We start from the raw sequence: 17,811 nt of genomic DNA on the forward strand, positions 1-17,811 counted from the left end.
GGAGGCGACAGTATTCGCCATCTGAGAGATGAACTGGAGATGACTCGTCTAGGACAAGAAGGAGCAGTGCCGAGGCGAAAGTGTAAAGATATGGAGAGAGAGAAAGAAAGCGACAGAAACTCGATATTTCAGGCAGGAGTTCAGGCAGCAGCTCTCACGTGCTCGCTTCTCTCTGGACCCTGTTGAGCTGGCCGTCCCACCATATGTTCTGAGAGCGATACGCTTACCATGGAATGGCAAGAGCTGCACCAGATTCCCAGTCTGCGCTCCGCATTACACACAATCCTCAACGTGAGATCTCTTTTCCCAAAGCCTTGGCCTGCTGCTCTTGTTGCGCCATGCTTGCGCGTGTGGTGTTGGTTACCACGCGTTAGATGTGTGGTGTTGAATATGGCTTTGTCAAACAGTTCAGCACGAAAGCTCAGGATTGGTCACTGAATGATGTTGTTAGCGAAGATATATGTTAAGAATTTGATAGCGAAAATGGCTGCCTAGAGATCCATGACCCCATTCCCATCTAAGTCAAAACGCCGGGTTACCCTAGTCCGATGTATACCCACAAACGCCGTGCCCTATAGTATCATTTTGAAGCCAACAAGTGAAACCCCTTCTTCCGCTTTCCAAGAAACCTACATCTACTGATGTATCTGACTCACGTGCCCCGCCTGTCCAGCACCACCCCACTCACTATCATCATCACTACCCACATCCGTCCAGCTCGTAGGCGTCATAATGCCCTGCCTATCGCCGTCGAACTCGCTGAAGCCGCCCTCGGAAAAGGCATCTGTGAACCCGCTTTCTGAACGCGCGTCGTGGTCTGTGTCGTTTTGTTCGCTGTTGGGCATGCTGAGGATGGCGATGTCGTTGGCGTGGGCGGAGGCGACGGAGCCGCTCATGGTCATGGAGCGCTCGGAGCGCGGGGTTAGGGTGCCGGTGGAGAGGTGCTCGGCGTCGTTGTCGTCGAAGAAGGGGTGGGATGGAGTGGGTTCGCCTGCTTGCGAGGAGGTGAAGGAGTAGAAGGATTGGGCGGCTTGGTCGGCGTCTTCTTGGGGGGGTTGCGCGGGCGATGGGATCTCGGGGAGGGAGTGCTCGGGGTCGGGTGTTAGGTCGACGAGTGTGCCGGTGGTGGGTGTGGAGGGGACGTCGGCTACGATTGTAGCGGAGCTTTCGCGGGCGGCGGGTTCTTCGTAAGTGAATGGCTTGGGTGAGGGCGCTTCGTCTTCGTCGTGGTCGAATAGGACTTGGTCGTCGGAGAAGGGGTTGGCCATGGTAGCAGCGGCAGCGGAGCCGGCGGCAAAGCCAGCAGCACCACGCTTCTTGAGATTGCCATTCGAGTTGTCTGTGCCAGTTGCCGTCGCGTTGGCCCTGAGCATGCCATCGCTGCCAACCATGTCGTCGAAGCTTCTCGTCCGATCAGCCCTGGACCGCCTGGCAGCCACCTCAGCCGTCTCAGCACCGATCCTCGCCAGCTCATCCAGATCGACAGCAATACCCTCTTCCCTCGCCCGCCTGATCAGTTCGTTCCTATTCCTCCTGATCAACTCCTCCCTCCGTTGCTTCCTAGCTTCGAAGTCATCGGACGATTCGCTCGGGCGTCGAGGCTGAATGTCATCGCCAAGGTTATGCAGCGCGATGGCGATCTTGCGGCGGGTTTGATCGGCCCATTGTCGCACTTGGGGAGACTCGTAGATAGCGATACCGGCGGCGACGATGACGGACGCGGCGATTATGAGGCCTGATGTGAAGGGGTGGTTAGGACGGTGCGGCGGGGTTTGAGTGTTGGCTTGCGGGGATGCGAAGCGCGGGCCGGTGCCTGCAAGCAGGTTGGCATAGGAAAGTACAGTAGACAATAGAGGAATACGCGACAAGAGAAATAACGTTGGATATGCTGGGGACACCGCAGCAACATGCATAAGTGGAGTTATCCGTACTCACCTTTGGCCAGTGGCGCAGGCATCTCTGCGGACTTTGTAGCAGCGGATGCAGTCCTGCTACTCAAATAGATTCTCTGATAGTGTAGTGGGAAATGATAATAGGGAGGAGAATCCAGAGGCTTTTGACCTTGGAAGATTGGTGTAAGGAGAGAAGGTTCGAGGGCTGAGAGCAGTCATGGTTCGTCCGGTCCTTCGCCACTTGCACAGCCGCACATGCAGGGCCCGTGGAGCTGGGGGCTCCGGGCGGCTTTTGGTGGGGTCGCCTGCCGCCAATCTTGCTGCACATCGCCCCGCACCCGTTGGACTAAGTTCACAACTAGGCCCCTGGAACAGCATAATTCACTCATAGCTGCGCATATCTGTAGATTCGATGAAGTCATTATAAAGTGGGCTGAGTATCACCAAGGTCCACACGCCTACATCGTGTTGTCACGTCACTGCAGGAAAAGCTTGGGTCAACTTGAAGATTACACGCAGAAAGTATCAATTGGAAGAGCAGAGTGAGTGTGTATGTATGCAGCAACGCAATAATGAGAGAGAAACTAAAGACCAAATACCCATGTGTAGTCACCAACCAAAATCTACCCCGGAGACCAATTGTGTGTCTGGACTGTAGTTTCCGAAACCTCTGATAGAAGCCCTCATCAGAAGCGTGGAGCTCCGAAGCATAACCTCGATCATGGGTGTGATGCCAAATAACTTGCGCAATCAAGCTGAAACGTTCGACCAAGATGCATGAAACAAGCAAACAAGGCTTTTGAAAGAAGATAGAAAGAAAGGAAATGCTGATGATGATGAATACGTGGACTGGAACTCGCTAATGGATAGCTCATGGGCCCGTCTGTAGCAGCGCGCTTCATCGAAGTAGACGAAGTGACATGGCTGAACCGAAGCTCGATAGCAGTAATCCTTCGATTGGGATACCAACTTGCGCAATGAATATAAGGGAGAAGGGATACGTGTCTTGACTCAGTCACTGTCGGGTGTAGGAGTACGCTGGTCGTCGGAGTTTGAATCAACATCGACATCTCCGTCGGCCTTTCGCTTTTCGCCAATCCTTGAATCACGGTAGGGGCTTGGGTCCGTAAGGTCAGGGTCGTGCACCCACATGTTGGTGTCAAAGTTCCAAAGATAGATATCTCCACCATCAGTCCGACGGTTGCGCACGAGCTCGTAACCCTTGCCTGTGTGCAGAACAGCGCCATCGAAGGGTAGGACGTTGAGGATAGATGTCTCCGGGATGTTGCTCAGAGCTAGCCATTCGTTTTCGTGACTCTGCATAGCCCATACCCGCAGATCGGACTTCGTAAGTTCGTTGACGGACAGCCATATCTGACCACCTGAGTTGAGAATGCTCTCGACCGAGCGTGGCGGACGGATGGCTGGAGATCCTTCGTATGGTACCGCATCTTGGATCCAGATGGGGATTTCGACCCAGCTATCTGTAGTAGACAACGTGAGGGGCTTCCTGTCATCGGTGGTGTGTTCACCTGACGTGGTTGCCATCTTAGTCTTCAGTATTCCAGCCACCATATCTGAGACATCTATTTCAGCGAGGAACATACGGCGCGGGGCAGTAATGCGAGTCTTGTGCATGTTGCGCATTTTCTCTTCAGCATCCTCTGGTATATGTCAGTGTTGATCATCGTGCAACTTGAAGACGGGACTTACTCATTGATGGCATGGCAGAGACGTAAGCAGAAGGCCGACGCTTCTGTTGAGTTTTGTAATGTCGGTGGATACGTTCCTTGGTGATGTCCTTGGTGGGTTTGAGCGTGCCGACAGACTGAAACGCGTTTCCATCCTGCAACTTCAGGTCTGGGACTTCTTTGTGACTTATGTGGTTAATCTTGTTCACATACAGAGACAAAGTGGCCGCATTCTCGAAATGGTGACGGTAGAGTTTGTCTGGACGGTGTTTGCCTTGGCTACGAGCAAGCGCGGATGGGTCGCGGAAGTGGCTGCGTGTTGTTAGCCGTGTTAAAGTGACTGACTGATATATGATGCACATACACCATAAGGGGATTATGTAGCTCAGATAAGGTGATGTCGTTCTTGCTCTTTGCAGCGTTGGAGTCAGGGGTGGGTGCCGAGACTTTGTGAGGATTGAGAACTGGGCGTGGACGAGCAGACTTGAGTGGACGACGAGGAAGTGGAGACTCTGGAGCTGAACTGCTGGCTTCACTGACAGGAGTGGTCGGGGTAGAAGAGCTCATGATAGGCTAAAGAAGTTACAGAGCAAGTTGCAATGATAAAGATGTTGAAAAGGAAGGGGTGTCAATAGAGGAGATGCTTTGATGTGGGAACCGAAGAGTGACAAGGTTGGTGGAGTTGTAGAGGTTGAGAGGTGTGCTGTACCTGTTTATATATCCAAAGGAGCGGTGGGAAGCCGCGAAGCCGATCGTAAAATACCTCATTGATGCCATCCAAGGTAAGAGGATAGAGCTGTAGCATCGACGGTGAGAGGAGACGAGATTACGGCAAGGTAATCTGGGCGAAGATACTCAACCTCTCCACTGCGGGTGAGAGTGAACCGAGATCATACTGGCGAAGATAATTTGCAATCCCCGTAATTCTTTGATCGTGCAATAAGTTCTGCGGAGTTGACAGCTGATACAATTCCACCGAGGTAGGTGACGAATACATTACTTTGATGGATCACCATACGATGATGAGCGGTGGACTGTGATGGCTGCATGGCTACACCAGATCTTATGCCTAGGGCTACTAATGAACATTGACGACGACAAACAATGATACATGGCGGGTTGATGTGATGGTCAGGCTCTAATCGCAGTCAAAAACGTCGTTCGTGATGTTGGGAGATGCAGGTCAAGCTCGGTGTAGCTGCTGGCCCACCTTCCGCCAAGACCTCCGCGCGCCTGATTGGCGTTCGCAACCGCGTCTCAGCAAGCTGCCACTTGCGACACGCAGTATTCCGAGGTCGCACCACCACATTCCTAGAGATCGTGATCGGACAGAGCTTCCGACAGCTGCGATGAGTTCCTCTATAGAAACCGAGATTCTGAACAAGTACAATCTCACGACACTATACCCCGCAACCTGGCCGCAGGAGAAGGACGAAGCCGACGAAGAGGATACGTTCGACGAGCCCATACCCAAAGCCACGAAACAATCGATACGGCGGTCCAAATCACGATACTCTGTGTTAGAGCCCAGTGCAAGATTCTCGCGGCAGGTTCCGGGAGCAGAGCGCTCGAAAGATGGCGTGGAGACATTGGTCCAGAAGGATGAACAGGACCCATTGGGCATGTACCCCAGTGTAGTGCAGGTGCTGCGGGCGAAGAACATTCAGGTTGAGGATGACATCAAGCTGCGTACGTCCCAGTCATATAGCAATAAACACAACGCCTGTCTAATGGACACACAGGCAATCGCTTCCTCTTGAGCTCCACCACCTTCTCGCCCTCCCTCTTCCTCTCGCAAGTGCACAATGAAGCCTCCACCGACTCCCTCCTCGCCGGTCTTGACTTCCTTTCCCGCTCAATCGAGAAGAAGTCTGCTTCGCTCAAGGTCCTTGTCGAATCCAACTTCGATCGTTTCGTAGGCGCCAAAGCTACAATCGACCGTGTATACAATGAGATGCGGGACCAAGGGAAGGAGCAGGTGGAAGCGCCCAACAAGGACCTACAACCTGGCACCGGCAGACCCAGGGCTCGATCGAGCTTCTCTGGCCGAAAGACAAGCGCATCTCTGACACCAGGCATGGTCGACGCGGTGCCTGCGGAGAAGAGAAAAAATGCGCTTGTCAAGGAGAGTGAATACGGTGTTCATGGCATCAAGGTCCCGCTGACCGAAGTCGCTGTCAAGGCGGAAGAAGTCTGGGGCCCAGCGCTAAACGGGCGCGAGCGGGAAGAGACATTGAAGTCCATCATGGAGTCTGTGGAACATCACCGAGGGTTGTTCGAAGTAGGATCAGCCATTCAAGATGCCATACGCCGGAAGGACCACGAGACAATCACCGAAGAATACAAGCGCGCGAGGAAATACGCAGACGAAGCTCGATACATTGTAGAACAGGCGACGTCTAATCAGAGGCCGCTGACCGATGCCGAGATACATCAAGTCATTGTGACGGCTAGAATGTGGTCAGACGTCGAGCGGCAGATCGAGCGGTTCAAGCGCGAATCATGGAAGCGTCTGACCGCGGCACACTTCACGCACCTACAGACTGGAACCGAAGACACCAAGTCGGACGAGTATCTGAGCATCATCTCAATCATGCTCGAGCTGGGTGTAGAGGAGAACCCGATTTGGGTGTGGTTGCTCTCACGCTACGAACACCTTAAATTCCAGCTCAACTCCAAGTGCCAACACTCGCTTGTTGAGATCGAGATCCTTCGTCGTCATCTGGCGAACGGCGAGAAGCCAAGCATGCGCATGCTGCAAAAGCATCTGCGATCAGTCCCTACTAGCAGCAACGTCAGCGCTGAGCCTTCGAAGCTTGACACCCCGAAAGTGACGGAGTTCTGGGAACACGTGTATGCCTCTATGACGACCCTACTCTCAAACAAATCCGGATTACTTGCTGAGCTAGTTGAATACTGGGAGATTGTCCAGTCGTTCCTCTCAGGTCGCGCTCAGCGAAACCTTCCAACAGTCCATCACAACCAGTCGTCTGTCCACCACCGTCTGAGTAGCGAGAACAAAGCTGAGCTGGAAAGAGGTACGACCGAACTCATCAGCATCCTACGAGACCATCTGTTCTCGTTCTTTTCGGATCCTCCAATCGAGGATGTGTCCATGCTCATGTCGCCACTTCCAATGAGTCCGACACCGACCACGCCAGGAACGCCACTGAGCGCAGCGTTGAGTCCCATGTCAGCGTCGAGGTCTAGATTCGATCCTGCCAAAGCACCGCCACCATCTCCTAGTCGCGGAGAATCATGGGAGAAGTATGCTTTCTGGCCGCCGAATGCGAATGCGCTTTCGGGATCTCACTATCTGTCCAAGATGCTCGTTTTGATTGGTACCGCAGCCAACGAACTGGCATCGCTTCAAGTTCCTGAGTCAGGAGGTAGCGGACGCATTGACGAAACACTGCGCTTGCTCCTTGGCGGTGTGCGCGAGCGCTGCATCCAAGCTGTATGTGCAGCTTGGAACACGGATGCTGAGAAGTTGAAAGTGTTGGAAGACTGGACTCGTCATGTCGATCGCAAAGATACAACCAACCTGCCTCAGCGTTTCCTCGCGGTACAGAGCTTTCTGCTTAACAACCTGCAAAAGATCCTTTACGTCGAGGCATCAAGCAAGACGAGAGTGGACGTTGTTGTACCACCGAGCAATAAGCTGCTGCAGATGGTTAGGAGTCAGTTCGTCACCAGCTTGTACAGGACGCTTAGCGGGATGGTTGAATGCGCAGAGCGAGGCAGACAAGCTTTGGGTGCTGAATTTGAGATCAAGAGTGATGATCTGACCATCGACGAGCAAGATGATCAGAATGGCAACGACTGGGGCAGGGTCGACGCCAACAAAAAGGTAAGCTATACCGACCCTGACCTCACACCCTCTGCTAATAAACATCAGTCCATCCGCCTCCTCCTAACCCTCGCCAACATGTCCGCCTTCCAGTCTGAAATAACCCCCGCACTCCTCACCCTCTTCGAAACCCTCTTCAGCGTCCAACTAACCGACGAAACAAACCGCATCCGCGACGTCCTCTCCCAACTCGACGCCCAACTCTTCCGCTCCTACACAAAACCGCACGCCACAAAAATCCACTCAACAATCGAATCCGGCATCTTCAGCCCCACCTGGGCACCTCCCCCCGACAACCGCAAAAGCGTCGCAGACCGCGACCCAAGCCCCTACGTCTTCACCGTCCTCCTGGACCTCGTAATCGTGCACACCGAGTCGTCAACCACATCCGCACCCCTAACCCCGCGCATCCTGCGCTCCCTATTCGAAGCCACAACAACCTCCCTCATAACGACCTTCCAATCCGCCAACCTCCCCACTATCTCCCTCCCGCAACTCATGCAAGCGACCCTCGACGTGGAGTTCATGGCACAGACGCTCGCTTCGTACACCACAGAGAAGGCGTCGCAGATCCAGACGGATATCTACCAGGTGCTGGATCAGAAGACGGATAATGCGGCGAGAGTGAGGCTGCAGGAGGAACTGGGCAGCTTGAGGGTGAGCTTGAAGAGGTTGAGGGAGGGGACTAAGGTGCAGTTTGCTTGCTTTAGGAGGGTTAAGAGGGGGACGCTTGCGGGTGGTGCGGGTGCTGGTGGGGAAGGAGAGGAGAGGAGGGGGAGGTAGGATGGGTGTTGGGGTTGGATCTAAGGGGGGAGGGAGATTGGTATGTGATAGGGATATGTTCAAGATTGTTGATAACATTACGGAAGCTGTGCGTGCGTGTAATGCGTTCACGTATTTGATCTTGAAGTCCGGCATTGAATCGACGAACTTGAATGCACGCAAGTATAAAATCTGCCTTTCCGTGCCACTTCCTTGACGATGCTTCTTACACTCCTTTCCGAATCCCGCCCAAGCACGTAACATCCAAGCATTCATACACCGCACACACTCCAACATGCCACCCAACACCACACCCACAGCCCCACCCCACGACGCCGTCGAAGCCGCCCTCGACCTCTTCTTCCGCGCGCGCCACGACCCTTCAATACAACCATCCGCGTGGGACGACCTCGTCGCCACATTCTCTGAAGAACAACTTGCGCAGCTCGAGGATGCAACAAGCGTGCTGCGACGCAATTGGCCGAGGCATGTAACTTATCCTAACCTCGTTGGGTTTGTGAGGTGGCAGGTGGAGAAGGCGGAGAGGAGAGACAAGGAGCTGGATAGGAGGGAGAAGGAGGATAAGAGGAGGGAGAGGGAGGATATGAGGAGGGAGAGGGAGGATGAGAGGAGGGAGAGGGAGGATGAGAGGAGGAGGAAGGAGGAGAGGGAGGAGGAGGAGGCTAGAGCGATGTCAGAGAAGGAACGGATGTGATGGATATGTGCGATGTAGCGGGGGGATGTTGAATGAAGTTATCGATCGAACAATGCCTTTTGCGGAAGGGGAGGGCGCAGGGTCATTGCATGAAGAGTCTGGGTATCTGTGAGTGTAAATGTCTTGGTAAAGCACAATTCTATATCGCTTCAAAGTGGCGCTATGCTCACAGCGACACATATATCTACAAGTAAACGCCGCTGAATGCATCTTATCTATAAACCTCCATATCCGTGTTCGCAGTCATGCTGTTCTCTTCCCCCTTCCTTCCTTTATTCTTACAAATCGTACAAATACGTTTACACATCTCCGCCGCCAGACAGCGGATGTTGCTCGAAATACCTTAGTAGCGTTTGGTACAGTACCAACATGGTCCCTGATTGCACACTTGTCCAGACGGCGCGCGGACCCACGCCTCTGAACCACCCCGCTATTCCTTCTGTTTTGTATATTATCCTTAGGCCGGTCATGACGGAAGATGTGTCGAGAGTAGCGGCGCCGTGAGCCTTTAGTGTCGTGGAAGGAGATGAAGTGGATATGGGTCTACTTTGCGTCGATTTCGTCTTGGTTGTTTGCGAGGGGGTCGAGTGTTTCGAGGCCGCGGCGGGCGAGAGTGGTGCTTTGGGTGGGGGTGGAGAGGTGGGAGACGGGCCGTTATGTTGCGTCTGGATGCGTGTCTTGACTACGTCGAGAGGGGTTGTTATGACGCCTGCCATGCCGCCTGCGGTCGCTGCGGTTGCGATTTCTAGCGGCAGTCCGATGTTGTTTGAGCCCATGTACTTCTTGGCCCAGTCCCGCTCCTCTTCGTAAAAGGCAAACTGTAGTGCTGAGAAGGGGAGGTCGCGCCAGAGAGTGGCCTTGTAGCCGTGGAAGAGGGCGCTGTAGCCTTCCACCCTGGCTATTGTTCGCGCGGCATCGATGGTCCCGCGGTAGTTGTAGCCTGAATTGAAGTAGGGGTTGTTGTAGCGGCCTTGTAATTGGAGGCGAGTCTTGAGGACTTCAGAGGGGACGTATGCGGGGGCAGCAGCGAGATCAGCGAGCAGACCTAGAAGTTTGTCAGTACATGGCGGGACGGTATTGATCTGTAGGGAGGTGTACCGGCTGAGAAGTATGCGACCGAGGGCGCAACCCCATAGTCAATCATGGTCCGCTTGGTCCACTCGTATGCTCCAAAGAAGCACACAGTGCCCGAGAATGAGCCAAGAAACGCTGGCTTCACTCCTCCGTACAATCCTTTCCGGAAGCCCTCTTGCCGCCATATGGTGTAGTATGTGTTGCCCATGGATGTGTACTTGGGCGGCATGTGCGGGTCGCCCTGTTGTCGCGTCTTGACCGTATCCAGCGAATGCATCAACATGTCGCCTGTGGTGCCTCCTATTCCTCCTGCCAGCATTGCCTGTTTGTGATCAATTGGCATCCCTCATCTCTGCAGACTAGGCATCCTCACATGTAGGTATGGCGGCCGCGCTGCTTCCTCGTCTACCTCGTCCTCCATTGCTGCCCGCTTGGTATCCTCCATGGGCAGTTCCACTGCGTGTGTTGTGCTTGGGCCATGTCTCCGGCTACCGTCGGTCAGGTTGGTGGTAGAGTCTCCGTTCGTGAAGAAGTTGGCCACGCGGGCAAGTACCATGAGCGCTTCGATGGCAGCGATGCACTGGGAGTGGATTGGTGGGTGTTGTAGTGAAGAAAGACGAGTATAGAGAAGTTTGATATGTGCAAGGGTATCTTCAAAGAGTGACGTTGCTGCCGCTGCGGCCGTGCGATGATGTTGCGTCTGGAAAATTTCGGCCAAGACCGGAGCTGCGCAGCCACATCCCTGCAAGCCCTGGCTATCAGCTATCAGAAGCACGGGGACCAGACGACGGCTTGATGCAGTTAAGACTACCTCAGCTATACCTACGCGAATGCCACCAAAACGACTGCAGACAACGCATCTTGCTCAGAGACAGCGTGGTGTTGCTGCCCAGGTGCAGATCAATGTATTCTGTAGGCTAAGCCCTGCAACAGTTAGCGCCCAGATGACCCACGTGAGCCCCAGCCATCGTGTTTACATTCAGAGTCTCTCTGCATCCGATCAACACCACACCGCCCCCACCTTTTTCGCCCACGACGCTTTTTCGGCTTGCATTCTTGATTCATTTTGATCGCAAGCTTTACGCGACCTGATCTATACCACTCACCATGTCCCACTCTTGGCTTCAAAGGAAGCGCAAAGCTGACTTGATCGACCTTGCGCAGAAGGCTAGACTTCCCGAGTAGGCTATAATTGATCCTGCGCGTGTATGCGATACTAACAAGTCGTTTGCAGTGCAGATGGCCTCTTGAAAGATGATCTCGTGGACCTGCTCGAGAGCCATCTCAACTCCAATGAGAGCACCTTTGCCAAACTCCCCGAGTTTAGCGACTACTATGGACGCAATGGGTCGCCAGTAAAGCGCGAAAAGTCTTCGCCAGAGCCCTTCATCACGAAGACGACGCGCCGCCGAACTCTTAACAAGGACCCTTCGTATGTCAAATTTGGATACGCGACGCGCGACGCGCTGAGGCTAACAGACGCGCAGTCCAGAGTCCACCCCCATCATTACACCAGAAATCCGTAGCGTTGTCGCGCGCACACCAAAGCCGAGATCCGTCTCTCGACGTGTTTCCGAGATGGTCGCTGAAGCCGAACCCAAGGCCGTGTCCCGTCGCGTTTCCGAGGTGGTCGCTCAAGCCGAACCCAAGGCCGTCTCTCGTCGCGTTTCCGAGCTGTACAATCAAGTGGACATTCCCGCATCGCCTGCCCAACTCGCTGAGGTCGCCGACCAGTCCTTCCAAGTGGTCCAGACCAAGGCTGTCGAGCTGTGGGACAGGACTAGGATCGATGAGCTGAAGGAATTTGTTCGCGAAAACGCAAGCTCGGTCGCTACCATTCAAACCATCATCCTGCTTGTCGAAGCTGTAGGACTACAGTACAACACGCTCGACACCACTCCGTTATTCGCTACACCCGCCGCCTTGGGCTCATACACGAGCAGCCAAGACGTTCGAGGACCAAACTTTTGGGCGCTGCTCTCAGCCGAGTGGTGGGCACCAGCTACCCTCTGGTCGCTGACGAGCTGGGTGCTACCGCTGATGTTCTCATACTTCTTCAACTTGACCCTTCGATCAAACACTTCGCGCAAGTCTTCCGAGCGCCAATACCCCGCTGACCCGCTCATCTTCAACATTGCGCGGGCAGTCCTGTCGTACAATGCCTACCGGGAAACTGTCAACATGGCATTTGCACCAAGTGCCTGGGGTCCCTTCTCCGAGTACGCGGTCGCGCGCGTAGGAAACAATGTCCCGGGAGGATACTATGGGCTACAAATTGGCTCGCTGGTTGGCATACTTGTCAGCCTTTACGACGCCGCATTGAAGAAGTAGACACTTGTTGGGATAGAACACGGAATGTGACTGGGTCTGAGGACGTGAATCTGGTGATACCTGTATGTTCATTGGCGTTTGGATATACGATACCTTCCACCCTGGCGAGCTGGACACACTTTGCATCTGGATGCGGAGTTCGAGACCGGCGTTTATCGGAATGTCTGTTTCATTGGAGCTGCTACGCTTCATCGTTACCCAATATATACCTATGTCAAAATTGGTGCCCTAACTTGATCGCCTTTGAGAAGTAGTGACCCGGGTGCAGACAAGACGCTCCAAATGCTTCAGCTGTTAGACCAGCCGCCACTGCGCGTTGTTGATGAAACACGTGAAGTCGCGTGTGCTATCGATAGCTCCAAGCGCGAAAGGGCCACGCCGTCACCCCTCCGTCCCAACATCCTGCCATTCAACATCACTCTCACACGACTGCACCCACACGAACTTTACTCCAGTCTACCAATTGAACAACATACAACATGTCGGCTCAGTTCATGCAAATGTTGCAGAACATGCAAGGGCGGTCAAGCCGGTATTCAGCGCAACACCTTTGAAGCTCCAATGAGTTGCTAATGTGCAGTGTCAAGTACGGTGGAAGACATGATCAATTCCGATGACCAGCTCGCTGGCATGGACGGCATGGAACTTCGCGGCTGGAGCCACAACAACCCCACGGTGCCCAGTCGTGACCTCAAGGACCCAGTCGGCCAGACCCTCCTCGCTATCTTCAATCAAGAATTCGACGCACTACAAAACTACGTGGAGATGATGATCAAACAGCTCGGGGGCACCGAGGAAGCTCGCGAGACGCTCAGGAAGGATCTCTTCGCCAAACGATGGGGCCCCACGAAAACACCCATCTACAATGTACTCTTGCCAGCGCTGCACATGATGCCAAACAAGAAGCAAGAATTACTGGGCGTCGTGAAGTATCTAGCCAATGATCTCAAAGTGCCAGTCGATGGCAAGGACGTCGTGGGCAGCACCGCCCTCTTCTGGGCCATATCCACAAAACCCTACGTGCAACTCGAATTCGCGCAGATCCTCTTCGACGCTGGCGGTTCCGTCAACACGAAGAACCGCTTCGGTGCTACCCCAGGTTCAGAGATCGCCCAAGCCGACATCCACGGCGACACGAGCAAGAACGTGCAGATGCTCAAGTGGTACGTGGAGCATGGCGGTGATGTCGACAGCAAGGACACGGATGGTATGAGTATCAAGACGTTGGTCGAGATGATGAACATGAAGGTGCCGGCTATGGCTGCGGTTCTCAAGAAAGGAAGGGGACCGAGGAAAGAGGGGGATTGCACTAACTGCGGGAGGAGCCCGAAGGATGGCAAGGTCTTCTCGGCTTGTGGCAAGTGTAAAAAGGCGAGGTATTGTTCGCAGGAGTGTCAGAAGGTGGATTGGAAGGGGCATAAGAAGATTTGTAAGGCGACGTAGGGCAGGGTGGAAATGTGGTAGTGGGAGACGTGAGGAGAGACGGTACTGGAGATGAGAGTGCCGCGTGGAAGAGTTGGGTGACCATCAAAGCCGACCATGGCTAAAGTCTGGCTTCCTGGCTTCTGCAGGCGATAGGTCATGAAACCAGCTATGCATATACGGGTCGTTCACCGGCAAGACCGGCCCAAGCGGCGCTGACAGAGAAGACGAAGCAAATACACTGTTTCGATAGCACGCGACACAAGAAGTCGTCTACGGAATGAGCGTGCGCGAAACGACTGATGCGCATTCGGCTGGTCTGGTAGTTGGCGGGACGGAATGCACGTCGGATATCCAATCGAGGTGTATACACTTTAATCGTCTTCACTTCCTCGCGGTCTCTACACCATTTCCTTCGAGCTTTTATCAAAAGCTGAATATAGTTAAAGAGTTGGGTGGGGCGCGGGGACACGCGAACATGCATGCACGACGATTACTTGACGTCACTCGTAATACATTGACCGCCATCTCAAAAACGACTATGTCCATCTGAAGCAATCCCTAACACAAGAACACCGCCCCCAAGAACTTATTTCGCTACCAATCGTCCATCTATAATGAGGCTAAATCCCAACGGCAACGCATCAACCTTCCCCAAACGCTCAGCCCTACCACACATCGCCGGCACCCCAAAAGACAACGCCTGGTTCTGGGGCGGCCACGATGAACTCGGACGCCTGAATCTCCTCACCCCGGAGCGAATAGTAAAAGCGACACAAGAAAATGTCAAAACAGGAGAATCAGTCTCACTAGACCTCCCCTTGAACGTCCCCAGCCCAGCCTTCTTCGGACGAAAAGGCCTAAAACACCGCATCAAAACCATCGCCCCAGGCGCTTTCGACGACGAAGTAGCATTCAACACGCAAAGCAGTTCTCAATGGGACGGTTTCCGCCACTTTGCACATCCAAAATATGAATGCCACTACAACGGCGTTCTCTCAGATGAAATCATGGCGGACGTAGACGACGACGACGAAGACGGCGAAGACGGCGACGCAGCACCTGAGCGCTCCCGTAAACTCGGTATCGACGCGTGGGCCAAAAAGGGTATCATTGGCCGCGGCGTCCTCCTTGACGTATACTCCTGGTCTCAGAAAACGGGGAAGGGATACGACACCTTTACCAACCACGGCATTACAGCAGACGACTTGCGTGCATGTGCTCAATCCCAAGGCACATCCTTCCAAACTGGCGACATCCTCCTCATCCGCACCGGCTGGCTCTCCACCTACACTTCCCTCTCCCCGTCTCAAAAGTCCTCCCGCAGCACCCTCCCCCACGACCAGCATTTCTACGCCGGTCTCGCCGCCGACGACGCCATGAAAGACTTTCTTTACGACAACTACTTCGCGGCTGCTGCGACCGATAATGCGAATTTCGAGGTTTGGCCGCCGGAAAGCTTCGAGGGCAGTCTGCATGCGTGTATGTTGAGTATGTGGGGGATGCCGATTGGCGAGCTGTGGGATCTGGAGGGGTTGGTGGGAATGTGCAAGGAGAGGGGGAGGTGGGAGTTTTTGGTGGTTAGTAAACCGGTGGATGTGCCTGGGGGTGTGGGGAGTTTGCCTAATGCTGTGGCGGTGTTCTGAGGGGGTGTGAAGTGTGAAGGGGTGAGTTTTGGTGGTTCGATACCCAGTTTGGAGAATTCAGCGTTATTTGTTCCTTTCTTACTTCGCCTCGTCTTTTCCGATCAAGCGATCTTCACCTGCATCGTCCTAGTACATGGCACGCGAGTTTATGAAGAAGTTCGTTTGTATCAACACCTAAATCTGGCGTGGGGCATGGGCGTCAAGATCAAAACGAGTTCCTTCGTAATGCTCGACTCCTGCGCAAGCCGGAGAACAACGAAGCTTCATCGGCGACTCCGCATCCCGCAAATACAGATTCATTAAGCTAGAAACTTCAGCACTCTATCTAGGTTCGTCTTTGTGTCCGTGGTCTACATCTCTAGCCTCGACCTCGGTCTGGGCTGCAGCCGATCCCCTGGACTAACCCCGGATTCTACCTCCCGCTCTTAGCGCTAGCCTGATACACACGATGCGGCGCGTTGCCGATGCTTCTTTGAGAAGAGCATTAAGCCACAGACCTAAACGACATTTTGAGGCTGAAAATTCGAAGCTGAGGTCCTTCAAAGGTTTTTCGTGGGCGCATTCGAGTTCCATCTCAATGACCAGCCCGGACCAAGGCCAGACCCTATCGAGCCAAAGGCGTACTCTATCGTTGTTTATGGACGCATTGCTTCCTCGCTCGGCGATTTTCCCTTGCGTTCAGACCATGGCAAGTAACGTTGAAAGGGTATAAAGCTGTCAAGCACGCTGCTTTTCTGCTTCACCAGATTCAGATTCCATCCTCTCCAGAACTTCATTTCAAGATGGCACCTGCCCTTCGCGCAATCGCGCTTGCATTGCGAGCCGCCTCGACCTGCCCATCATCACCCACCTGCCCTCAGGACGACCAATGCTCAATCACCTTGAACGGAGCCACTCTTCAAGTCAGCTGTGCGACTGACTACTACGGTGGCGATTTGCAGTTAGCACAGGTAAGCATGACTCCACAGTGAGCTGTCTCGAATACAAAGCTCATCGTTTCTTAGACATCATCCCTGGCAAGCTGCATTCGGGTATGCTCCACAACCATAGGATGCAATGCTGCAAGCTACGTAGATGGTAACTGCTACCTCAAAAGCAAGCTCAATGCCGCTCAGCCTAAGTATGATGTCCTTACTTTGTAATTGACTTCCAATTAACTCAGTCATTAGTGCCAATGTCATCGGAGTAGCTGTGATCTCCAGAGATGCTACAACAACGCCTACTCCAGCGCCGGATACCCCCACGCAGTGTCCTGGCAGTTTCACCTGCCCAGAAAACAATGGCTGCTCGTACACTGATGGCTCACGCACTCTGGCACTTACGTGTGGAGTTGACTTCTATGGAGGTGATTTCGCCAACCAGTACGCAGCAAGTCTCCAGGCTTGCACACAAGCTTGCGCAGGCGATGCACAGTGCGTCGCCGCTTCTTTCGTTGGTGGCAAGGGTGCTGGTACTTGCTATCTCAAAAACACGAAGAACGGTGGTTCTTCGAATGACAATGTTGATGGTAAGTGGACCGAGCTGAGTTGCCTAACTTTTGCTGATAATCAAAGCTGTCTACGTTGTCTCCAACACCGTGCAGCCGAGCAGTTCAGCATCAAGCTCGACCCCGTCGCCTTCCTCCACTGTTGAAACGACAACTGTCACCCCTCCCACTAGCACAGATGTTATGGTCAGCTCTACCTCGATATCGTCCAGTACCTCAACCTCGACTTCGACCCCCACCCCTACGCCTACGCCTACTCCCACCCCCACACCTACCCCGATACCTGAACCACAACCTACTTGCGGCGTTAACGGTTTCCTAAAGGGAGGAATAACCTACACCAACGCTGGTCAGCAGACCCCGGCCTCTTGCAGAACCAAGTGTCAGAACTACAATCTCGCCGGCCGTACTTGCCGTGTTTATGGCATCAACACCATAAGCAGTATCTGCACACTCGCACTCGGATACCCCGGTCCAACATTTGAGAATGCTTTTACACCTAGAGAAAATGGACAGTATGTCTGGTACCCTGTGGAATGCCAGGTATAAGAAGAGCGTCCTTATGTATTTGGTGTGGGATGGTGTAATCTGTTATCATAAACTGGAAGCGTAATCATACATTGCGCTTGGGTCTTATCTCATATATCGTTGGTACATACCCTCCTCCAATAGACCAGTCGCTTAGCTGTCGACTACATATTTTTCATCTAAAGTAAACATCTCTAAAGCTAAGTATTCCGGCTGTGTCAAGGCTAAACAGTGTGTGATGAAAGATCTATCTGGAGTGACTAAAGTCTGATGCTCTACATGCACGGATCGAGCACAGCATGCGAAAGCAGAACCAAGACCGGGACAAGCTAGACTCCAGTCCGAACTAAGTAACAACCTCGAAGATGTTAGAGTGTGAATTTCGCGAGAAGAGCGCGGGCGCGATTGATCAGA

At 53.5% G+C, this 17,811-nt stretch overlaps 8 protein-coding genes across 8 annotated transcripts; 5 read left to right on the forward strand and 3 right to left on the reverse strand.

The window, feature by feature from the left end:
- Positions 1-635: 635 nt before the first annotated feature.
- J4E87_000671 (uncharacterized protein) lies at positions 636-1,957 on the reverse strand (the record flags this gene model as incomplete). The annotated part of the gene is made up of 2 exons (XM_049372325.1): positions 636-1,813; positions 1,936-1,957. The coding sequence occupies 2 exons, from the start codon at positions 1,955-1,957 to the stop codon at positions 636-638; spliced, it is 1,200 nt and encodes a 399-aa protein (XP_049238459.1).
- A 946-nt stretch (positions 1,958-2,903) lies between these two features.
- J4E87_000672 (uncharacterized protein) lies at positions 2,904-3,952 on the reverse strand (the record flags this gene model as incomplete). Its single annotated transcript, XM_049372326.1, has 3 exons — positions 2,904-3,556; positions 3,606-3,895; positions 3,948-3,952. 3 exons carry the CDS (start codon positions 3,950-3,952, stop codon positions 2,904-2,906), a joined length of 948 nt encoding a protein of 315 aa, XP_049238460.1.
- Positions 3,953-4,932: 980 nt separating this feature from the next.
- J4E87_000673 (uncharacterized protein) lies at positions 4,933-8,216 on the forward strand (the record flags this gene model as incomplete). Its single annotated transcript, XM_049372327.1, has 3 exons — positions 4,933-5,272; positions 5,326-7,433; positions 7,482-8,216. The coding sequence occupies 3 exons, from the start codon at positions 4,933-4,935 to the stop codon at positions 8,214-8,216; spliced, it is 3,183 nt and encodes a 1,060-aa protein (XP_049238461.1).
- A 274-nt stretch (positions 8,217-8,490) lies between these two features.
- On the forward strand, positions 8,491-8,910 carry J4E87_000674 (uncharacterized protein; the record flags this gene model as incomplete). The annotated part of the gene is made up of 1 exon (XM_049372328.1): positions 8,491-8,910. One exon carries the CDS (start codon positions 8,491-8,493, stop codon positions 8,908-8,910), a length of 420 nt encoding a protein of 139 aa, XP_049238462.1.
- Positions 8,911-9,209: 299 nt separating this feature from the next.
- Positions 9,210-10,540, reverse strand: J4E87_000675 (uncharacterized protein; the record flags this gene model as incomplete). Its single annotated transcript, XM_049372329.1, has 3 exons — positions 9,210-9,955; positions 10,009-10,306; positions 10,358-10,540. The coding sequence occupies 3 exons, from the start codon at positions 10,538-10,540 to the stop codon at positions 9,210-9,212; spliced, it is 1,227 nt and encodes a 408-aa protein (XP_049238463.1).
- Positions 10,541-11,091: 551 nt separating this feature from the next.
- On the forward strand, positions 11,092-12,315 carry J4E87_000676 (uncharacterized protein; the record flags this gene model as incomplete). Its single annotated transcript, XM_049372330.1, has 3 exons — positions 11,092-11,165; positions 11,219-11,416; positions 11,472-12,315. The coding sequence occupies 3 exons, from the start codon at positions 11,092-11,094 to the stop codon at positions 12,313-12,315; spliced, it is 1,116 nt and encodes a 371-aa protein (XP_049238464.1).
- A 479-nt stretch (positions 12,316-12,794) lies between these two features.
- Positions 12,795-13,758, forward strand: J4E87_000677 (uncharacterized protein; the record flags this gene model as incomplete). Its single annotated transcript, XM_049372331.1, has 2 exons — positions 12,795-12,847; positions 12,903-13,758. The coding sequence occupies 2 exons, from the start codon at positions 12,795-12,797 to the stop codon at positions 13,756-13,758; spliced, it is 909 nt and encodes a 302-aa protein (XP_049238465.1).
- A 96-nt stretch (positions 13,759-13,854) lies between these two features.
- On the forward strand, positions 13,855-15,383 carry J4E87_000678 (uncharacterized protein; the record flags this gene model as incomplete). The annotated part of the gene is made up of 3 exons (XM_049372332.1): positions 13,855-13,863; positions 13,991-14,100; positions 14,324-15,383. 3 exons carry the CDS (start codon positions 13,855-13,857, stop codon positions 15,381-15,383), a joined length of 1,179 nt encoding a protein of 392 aa, XP_049238466.1.
- Positions 15,384-17,811: the final 2,428 nt, after the last annotated feature.

The sequence above is a fragment of the Alternaria ethzedia genome (assembly GCF_023757985.1).
Source record: "Alternaria ethzedia strain BMP 0044 chromosome Unknown scaffold_1, whole genome shotgun sequence".
In the NCBI taxonomy this organism is placed as follows: Eukaryota; Fungi; Ascomycota; class Dothideomycetes; order Pleosporales; family Pleosporaceae; genus Alternaria; species Alternaria ethzedia.